At 36.5% G+C, this 10173-nt stretch overlaps 1 protein-coding gene across 1 annotated transcript in view; it reads left to right on the top strand.

Moving 5' to 3' along the window:
• Positions 1-5565, top strand: part of ATP6V1G3 (ATPase H+ transporting V1 subunit G3) — a 19510-nt gene extending 13945 nt beyond the window's left edge. The window contains exon 4 of the mRNA XM_008685090.1: positions 5271-5565. Within this exon, the coding sequence (XP_008683312.1) occupies positions 5271-5444 (174 nt within the window). The 3' untranslated portion in view covers positions 5445-5565. The remainder of the gene's footprint in view (positions 1-5270) is intronic.
• Positions 5566-10173: the final 4608 nt, after the last annotated feature.

The following is a 10173-nucleotide window of genomic DNA, read 5'->3' as shown; positions in this document are numbered from 1 at the left end:
GGGAAAAGCATTTCTTTATATTCTGATGAAAAATTTATTGAAAGAAGCCAGCCAACTGGAAAGGAAACCGTAAGGAAATAGGAGAACACTTTTCAGCAATGTGCAACCACATCTGCTGTGCTCATTTGCAGCCTTTGTCTCTACTTGTTCCATTCCAGCCGTATCTGCCACCCATTCTTCCTCACACTGAACACACCACTGCCCGCCACACCTTTGCACAGGCTATATTTGCTCCCTGCAATCATCTTCTTTTGGACATTTTCATCCTTCTTTGACCTCTGTTCATTTATTAACACTTCTTTCTGATCACCTTATTTAAAATTGTGTCTTTCATTTAAAAAAGAAAGCAATTCCTGGGACACCTGGGTGGCTCAGTCAGTTAAGCATCTGTCTTTGGCTCAGGTCATGATCCCAGGGTCCTGGGATCGAGTCCTACGTCGAGCTCCCTGCTCAGTGGGGAGCCTGCTTCTCCCTCTGCCTGCTGCTCTCCCTGCTTGTTCTCTCTCTCTCTCTCTCTGACAAATAAATAAATAAAATCTTTTTTTAAAAAAAGTAATTCCCCATTATAGCCATGTCATGTATCACTACTAGATACATTATATATTGACATTTTTTACTTACTGTCTACCTTTCCTTCTGAACTATAACACCAAAACGGCAGGTTCTGTGTTTTGTTCTCTGTTACTTTCCCCAGCGATGGAATAATGTCTGTTCCATAGTAAGCACTCAATAAATATTCACTGAAAGAAGGGGTAACTAACATTTCTTCTGGGCCTCTGTCTTTCCTGTTGAGTCCTGTCGTGACCCATGACATATTAGGACCTGAGAAAGTAGTCATCCTTAAGACCAACCAGCATTTATTATTATTGCAGAATATTTCTGATGTACTTATTTCTATTTTAAGTAATAACAAGACTACTGTAATTTTAGAAAGTAGTTGGGTTAAATCTCTTGAAATATTATTTCTCCAGAAGGATCTCATAAGATATAAATCTGGTTCAGGATATTTGTTCTCTGCTTTGGAAAATAATTAAAACTCCTCACTGCTCTCATAATTAGAGCTCTAAGCCAATTTTCCAGCTAGTTGATCAAAAGCTCACATAGAAAGGTCAACATGTTTAGGCCTCCACTACTTCAAGCATATTGTAAAACCATTAGCACAAGATATTCTTTCCTTGGCATGACCTCCATATGTCAGACATATTGCTATTCCAGTTAAATCTCATCATCATTAACCCAGGGCGAGTAGGAGGTCTGGGAGGAGACCCAAGAAGCCAGTTTTCTGCCTGCTGTGGGTGAGACACCTTGATGTTACTTTTTTTAGTTGTGTCTTAGCTCTTGTTAATGTATGTGTTGTTTCAATTCCCCTGACGTATCAACAGAAGCAGGTATCCCAATGTGAGTTGTTTATCAACAAATATTGTTTTATTAAAGATTTATTTATCCCTTGCTTGTCATTGCTACTGGATATAATTTCTTCTACGAAAGAAGACATTACATTGCCAGAAGGAAATCTGAACAATAGTGGAAACATGAAATCTATTGTTAATGCAAGTAGAAGTTAGATGGGCCGTGAATCTAAACAGAAGACATGAAAATGGCTGCCTGGGGCATATTGAAGACTTTTGTATCTTTAGTCTTTCTTCCTGAATTCATATCATGAAAACATTTTGTTTCCTTGAAACAACCATAGATTAAGAATGCAAAACTGTGTTGTGCTTAGATAGTGGGACCTGAAACTGAAGCTCTGCTTTCTCTGTTTTTTAAAAAAAAAAAGTTTTATTTTATTTGAGAGAGAGAGAATGTGGGGGGGGGGCAGGGGAGAGGGAGAGAAAGAGAATCTCCATGTAGATTTCCCGCTGAGCAGAGTCCAACGCAGACGCAGACGCTCAAACCCACAACTCAGGAGATCATGACCTGAGCCGAAACCAAGTGTCAGATGCTTAACCAACTGAGCCACCCAGGTGCCTCCCTCTGCTTTCTCTTAAACAGAAACATTTGAACAATTTATAAAGAAACGTATTGAACGTTGAATGATTTCACCAATGCCATCAGTCATTTAGCTGTAAATCTATATGCATCATTCTCAACATTGAAGTTTTGAAAATTAACAGGGAGAAGTCCTTAAAGGGCACACTTTGATGAAATGTACTACCTCATGTCACACAATTATCAACTTCCAATTTATATAATGTCCCTAGCATTCAGATAGCTGGCTTGTGCCAACAAGAGCAACAGAATGCAGGTGATCCGTTCTCTGTAATTCCTGGAGTTCTGATCATTCTATTCACTTCAGCAAATATGCACCGAGCATCTACTATGCTTTAGGCAATGTTTGAGACACTTAGAATACATCAATGGACAAGGCGATTGATCCCTTGTGGAGCTTATGTTCATTCCTTTACTCTCCTGTATGGCTTAAATCAACACTGTCTGCATATATAAAGGTACGGAATTCTTCCTGAAGAAGACCATTTAAGATAGTATATGGTACCAGAGGAGAGGTAGGTGGCTGAAGGGAGTTTAGAGTACACTTACCTTAATGAGCACTGAGTAATATATAGAATTGTTGAATCACTGTATTATGCACCTGAAACTAATATAACACTGTACATTAACTATACTGGAATTAAAATATAAAATAAAGCAAAAAAAGTATAAAAATATTAAAACAGTATATGGTTGGTCACTGGTATAGTAATGTTTGGGAAACACTGTAGAAATTCAAATTACTGTACATCAAATATACTCAAAAATAATATATTTATTCAGGATGAGACATGGACTATGGGCTACTTTTAAGGTTATTTCAATGTTTCTGAAAGTGTAAAATGGATTAAAAAATTAAAAAACACAAGCAATGCAATCAGTGAAAACTTATAACAATCGCTAACATTTACTGATTTGCTCAGTGCTACTAAGTTCCTTGCTACATACCATCTCTACTATAATCCTTTCAGAAAATCATCATATTGTCTTAGAAAAGCACATGAATACTAATAGTGGTAACTGCCATCTGTGCATTAGACCTGCACTGTCAAAAATGGTGGCTACTTCACATATAGCTAAGGAACACTCAAAGTGTAACTAGTCCATGGGCCGGGGTGGGGCAGGGTGGGGGAGGGGAGTATTGTAACTGGGTTATGGGCATTAAGAAGGGCACATGATGTAATGAGCAGTGGGTGTTATATACAACTGATGAATCACTGAACTCTACCTCTGAAATTAATAATACACTATATGTTAATTAATTGAATTTAAATAAAATTAAATTAAATTTTAAAAAAGAAATGTAGCTAGTCCCCATTAAGATGTTCTGTAAGTATAGAATATATACCAGATTACAAGAACTTAGTATGAAAGACAACGTAATAATTTTTATATTGATTGTACATCAAAATAATATTAAGAATACATTAGGTCAAATAAAATATATTATTAAAATCAATTTTGCCTATTTCTTTTTACCTTTTTAATGTGACACTATAAAATTTAAAATTACTTCTATGGCTTGTTGGGGCACCTGGGCGGCTCAGTTGGTTAAGTGACTGACTTGATTTTGGCTCAGGTCATGAGCTAGAGCCCTGCGGTGGGCTCCCCGCTCAGCAGAGAGTCTGCCTGAGCTTCTCTCTCTTCCTCTGTTCCTCCCCCTACTTGCGCGCTTTCTCTCTCAAATAAATAAATAAAATCTTATTAAAAAATTACTTATATGGCTTGCTTTGTGGGTCATGTTACGTTTCTACTGGACAATGCTGAACTAAAGAGCCTAAGGTTGAAATGAACTTTTCCAAAGTCCTACGGGATAGTTGCATCAATCTAATCTAATAATAGCTATTTTTAACACTGCTCCAAAGAAAAACAGATGATAATTTTGTAATAGTTTGTTTTATAAATTTTCCAACATAAAGACATTGGATTTAAGACTTTTTTTTTTTTTTTTTTGGTAGAATCTCACTTAAGATAGTGGATTTAGAGGGAAAAAAAAGATTTTGGTAAAATTATTTTGGTAAGTAGTTCTCTTCCATTTTTAAACTTCCTCCTAGAAAGGGAAATTCAGTCCATATGTCTCTGCTCCTTGTATTCTCACTTATCAGAATGTTATTTTATAAAAGTTATTTGATGTCTTAGAAGCTAGATTTCCTTAAGTGATTTTCTTTGAACTGGGAAGCCCTTATGGCATGGAGTATAAACAGAAAAGAACTTGAAACTGATGACCTCAATCGCATTTGAGTTCAAGTTTAGGACCCAGAAAGATAATTCGGATTCTAGAATTTAGAATAGTCTAAGGACCCTGAAGTAGAAGTCAATCATTAGTGGAGTCTCTAGGATTGAACTTCTGTGCGTAAACACTCACAGAAGAGAAAAACAAACAAAAACCAGCTGTGTCACCTTAACAATACTGTTTAAGAAAGGCTGAGTTTACAGAGGAGATAAATTAGGAGCTGACTGCTTAGCAAAGGATAACTTTGCAAAGGGTTTCATTGCAGAATCCCTTTAAATTGGCAACTCCCCTGGTGAAATTATATTTTGGTCAAATCTCTTCAAGATAATGGGGAATACTGGGAAACCCTGCCAATGAGAGAGCAACCAGAAAGATATGTTAAACTGCATCTAAAAATATGATGTAACCAAATGGACAAGTATATCTTAAGTTGAAAGAAATTCAATTTATATCAAAATTTTCAAAATTATATCTATTATCCAAAAAGAGATACCTGTGCATGTCAAAGTATCTTACTGGGCATGTTCTGTTGTGGCTTATCTTCCTGAAAAACAACGATTAGTTCAGATAATTATATTTTAAAAATTGACAAAGCAGTTATTTGTTCTTTAAAAACCAGCAAAATGGGTTTAATGACGTCTTTCAACTTTATTTTCCAGACTTTTAATTCAGAAAAGTAAGCCATAGGGAAGATACAGGGACTGAATTGAAACTATTACAAATACATGAAAAATGTGGTACATGAAAAAACTTCTGAGTATGGAATAATGATTGTGAACGTGCCTTCAATTTGTACTGTGTGGAGCCCAGCCTCAAAGTAGGAGTAACGGAGCATGGCTACCTGTCATTCTTTAGGAACGTTTATCCATCCCACTTATGGTATTGGTGATTGCATCCATTCTCTGAGAAAGTTCTGGAAAAATAATACATCATGTGTACACCATAGAACAATCATTAATAAATAGGCCCAAACGAGTTTAACTAGTAAAACAATTAGACTTGAATATGATACAGAGTGTGGTGAATTCTGTCTGTTTTATTTTGTTAGGTAATGGGCTCTCAAAGTAATCTCTCAGAAGAAATAGAGGAGCAAACACAAGGGAAGATAAAAGAACTGAATGGAAGCTACAACGAGTACGTGGAAAGTGTGTTGAAACAGCTTTTGAACATTGTTTGTGATGTGAAGCCAGAAATCCATGTAAACTACAGAGCCACCAACTAAATGTGCGCCCTACTGTTCAATAGATGGTATATACGTGCCACCTCGTTGCTTATGGCTTCATGTTTCTACTAAGAAACTTGAAATGTAAATCTTAAATTTACTAGACATCTACAGATTTCAATGTGACATAATTCACACAAGAGCACTGAATTTAAAAGCAAACAAACAAAAAGTTGTTATATCTTTCTTGGTAACAGGCATGACTTGTCATTTAACGTGGAAATAAACCAAGCATGCAGAGTAACATATTCTTTGACACTTGGCAGAAAAACATGAACCTGGCCACTTTTTAGTGAGTATGTGGTTTAAAAAACAAAGTTTCTTTTTAGCAATTTACAAAGTTTTTTCTTTGTTTTAGTTGTTAAAAGATCATTTTTAAAGGAAGATTTATATCGCATACAGGTATAAAATGAACAGATGTCAAAGATTTTATTTAAGTCATTAATCAAAGAAGAAACCAGTAAGATGCTACCCCTAGTTTAAAGAATAGTAAGAACATCACAGAGAGAGAAATGATAGATGATAGATAGATAGATGATAGATAGATAGATAGATAGATAGATAGATAGAGATGATAGAGAAAGAGAAATGAATTGGTTATGTGACCATCCTTTCTGCCTACCTTCAACTAACCAGATATTCTTCTCTTCAACTATTATTTTTTAAAAGAAAAAAGTGAATGGTAATTAAATAAGCTGCTCACATAGAGGTTTAGGTTTAAAAACAAACAAACAAAAAAACCAAAAAAGGTCCCAGGGGATGTTATGTGTTGTGTGTTATGAACTAAGTGTTTGTGTCCCCCGCAAAATGTATATGTTGAACTCTAATCCCCAGGGTCATGGTATTTGGAGGTGGGCCTTTTCATAGGTAATTAAGTCATGGGGGTGGAGCGAATCCAGTCATTCCATGACTGGAATTCGTGCCCCTATAAGAAGAGGCCAGAGAGTTAGTTCACTCACTCTCTATCCTGTGAGGATAGGAGAAGTTGGTAGTCAGCAACGTGGAAGAGGGTTCTCACCAGAACCTGACCATTCTGGCTCCTTGATCTCAGACTTCCAGCCTCTAGAACTAAGAAATATAAATTTTCTATTATTTATAAGCCATCCAGTCTGTGTGGCACTTGGTTATATCAGCCCCCCAAACGGATACAGAGAGTATGCTGTTAGCCCAGCCATCTAAACAGCAATAGCAAAATTCTTGTTAAGTACCAAGCACTTTACATTCCATGTATCATTATCTCTATCCCACTGTGGTGGGTGTTGTCAGCATCCCTGTTTTACAAAATGGGAAATAAAAATTAAGGAATGGCTTGGAGTTGCTTGAGTAACAGTGACAGAGGACTTCCTGTCTGGCCAAGGATTCCAGTGTCCCCACCCTTCATTACTTACAAGGCTACCTCCATGAAAAGTTTCTATATTTACATCATTAAGAATCCTGAGTACTCTGATTTTCCAGTACTATATGCAGACAAATTTTAATTCCATTCTAAACAAAATTTAATTGGTAAATTTTAATTGGTACCAAACTATTCATATATTCAATTCCAAATATAAACTGAAATTATTCTAATTGGTCATCGTTTTAGATTACTCCAAATTAGATTTAGATTTCCCTCTCCAGACAAAATTAAAACTTTACCACAGAGTTTTAAATATGAGAAATTTTCAATTTTATATTGATATTCAGCAAACAGAAGAAAAACGTAATGTCATTTGTTCTTCCCAACTTTTTGAGCAGGGAAAACCAAACAGGTTAGTTTGTGTTAAATCTCTCTATTTGCCAGAAAGACAACTGATGATCTAATTAGTGACCAGAAGGGTAACAACTTTTCTTAAGAACAATGTCCTTTAATATTGAGGGGGGAAGGAGGTAAAGCATCAAGTAAAATTGCCTCCCTAAAATGAGGACAAAAATACTGATTTGAAGGGGTACATGCACTCTGACGTTTATAGCAGCATTATCAACAATAGCCAGATTATGGGATGAGCCCAAATGGCCATTGACTGCTGAATGTTTAAGGAGAGGTGACATACAATGGGATATAGCTCAGCCATCAAAAAGAATGAAATCTTGCCATTTGCAATGACATGTAGGGAGCTGGAGTGTATTATGCTAAGTGAAATAAGTCAATCAGAGAAAGACAAATACCATATGATTTCACTCACAGGTGGAATTTAAGAAACAAAACAGATGAACATAGGGAAAGGGAAAAAGAGAGAGAGAGGTGCAAACCATAAGAGACTCTTTATTATAGGGAACAAACTGAGGGTTGATGGCTGGGAGGAGGGTGGTGCACACTGTGAAAAAAAATAAATAATGAAATAAAGTAAAATAATGTGATAAAATAAAATAAGGACAGCCATGAAGGATATCCATTTCGACACAGATTTGGAGAATTTGATTACATCTACAGAGGTGAAATATGTAAAACAATGAGCAAAACTGCACATTTGAAAAATTGTCATGTGAAAAGATAATTCTAAAAAACACAGCCTTGTGATTTGCCTTAAATATTTGATCTCAAAAAAAAATGTCTTAAATATCTTATCTCATGAAAACCATCAAGATTGTCAATTTCTGGATAGGAAAAGCTTGAATACATATCTGGAACACATTCCTGAGCCTACACAGGAGATAGGACGGTTTTTTAGGCTTAAACGCAATAGAAATACACTAAAATCAGTGTTCTCAGCAGTGAAGCTGCTACCACGGCCAGAAGACAGTGATAAAGACTGGGGATCAATATGCCGTGTGACTGGTCCCAGCTGTGCCCCACATTCTCTATGTCCCATTGGCAAGTTCTTCAATCTAAATCCCAGATTCCTTTTAATGTTTTAGTAGACCAAATGGCATTCAACTAAATGATCTCTACAGGCCCTTTAATATTCAATTCTGCATACTACATCATACCATTTGTAAAAATCAGTATTCACAACTTGTATTTTTCTCATGCACTTCTGTAGTATTTGTTAATTTTTTTAATGACCCCACATCTATTCTAAACACTTGAAGCATTTCAGAACTTCTCCCCAAAGTGTGCCACTTTTGGCATGTGGACTGTTTTGAGCTGAGGGCAATCCAGACCCAGCAGGCTCAAGAAAAACTTTTACCTCTCCCTCAAGCTACCTAAAAGAATTTGGGTAGAGGACCTAGCCCAGAAAGAGAATTTTACCAAGAGATAACTTCTGTATCTGAATACTCTATCTGTATGGCAGGACAAACGTCTAATTACCAAATATCTGCTCTTTTTCTTATCCTGTGACTCCCGTTCTTCCTTTTGCAGCCCCAGGTCCTTATCTCATGCCTTAGTTCAAGATGGCATTTAAGGGGCGCCTGGGTGGCTCAGTTCGGCAAGCATCCACCTCTTGATCTCAGCTCAGGTCTTGATCTCAGGGTCATAAACAGTTCAAGCCCTGCCTTGGGCTCCACACTGTGTGTGGAGCCTACTTAAAAAAAGAATTTTTAAAAAAAGATGGTATTTAAGCTTCAATTGTCCCACTATCCCTGGGTCTCATATTCTTACAGGTCTCATATATGCATGTAATTAAATTTGTTTTCCTTCCGTTAATCTGTCCTATGTTAATTTATTAGACCAGCCCAAGAACCAAAAAGGATGGAAAAACTCAACGCACTATATTGGCAAGATTATGTGCTGATCTTCAGCATTCTAGATTCTCTGCAGTTCACATAGTTTTGCATTCAGATATGGTTTCATATCTTTGCCTAACTGAATGAGTCATTTTTCAAGAGCTCTCACACTCTCACAGATGGCTGAGCTGCCAGGTTTTACTTTATTTACATATGAAAAAGGTTTTACATATTTCAGAGACAACTCACTTATCTATGACAGCTTTCTCAGTCACAAAAAAAATGTCGACTTTTTTTGCACATGTACTTATCCTAAAATAATTTTCCTGTTCATACAGGTCTTCACACAGAAATGGAATAAAGTAAGGATGTGTTTAATCCTCCTCTGTCCTTGTTTTGATCCTTGGCACAATCAGAACCTGCAAAATGAAAAATGACTCCATTAACTTCTTACTCATTTTCCATTGTACCTGAAAACAAACAAAGCCATGCAATTTACAGAAATGTAGAGGAATAAAAAGGTTTCTGATTTTTTTCTCTATATTAGCACACAAACACACACAAGGTCAAGAATTGACACCACTAATTCAACACTATTACTTTCTAGATGAGCAGAACTAGTAGAATAGAGTTTACCAGAGTATGAAAACCTGCCAATTTTGCAATGTCCAAATGAGGCCACTCTAGAATCAGTCAACCCTCAACATGTAAGAATCCAGCCTAGATCAACAGAGCCCCATTGCCTGCAGTGGCCCATAAACACATGAGTGAGAAAGTAAAGACCATATAAACCACCTAGAAGACCCATAGACTCAAGAGCAATCAGAAATTATTTTAAGCCATGGAGTTTTAGGGTGGTGTGTTATGAAGCAATAGCTAACTGATACATCCATTAGCTATTGCTTTAAAAAAAAGAGAGGGTGACATCTGTCTTGAAGGCTGCCAAGAGTTCAAGTGAAATCAGACAGGTATGAGAATATTCAACTCAGATCTGTGAAGAAGGACTTTGAGGAGCAAATGAGTGGGGAGTAAATGAGAGATATCAGCTATAGGTTAACTTTAAAACTATGAAAATGATCAGAGAGATGGGGCTGCCACTTGAGGGAGATATGTGTCCAACATTTTTTTTTTCTTGGAATAA

This window comes from Ursus maritimus, unplaced genomic scaffold, assembly GCF_017311325.1.
Source record: "Ursus maritimus isolate PB19 unplaced genomic scaffold, ASM1731132v1 scaffold_2, whole genome shotgun sequence".
NCBI classification, from domain to species: domain Eukaryota; kingdom Metazoa; phylum Chordata; class Mammalia; order Carnivora; family Ursidae; genus Ursus; species Ursus maritimus.
This window is presented reverse-complemented; position numbering and strand designations above follow the sequence as displayed.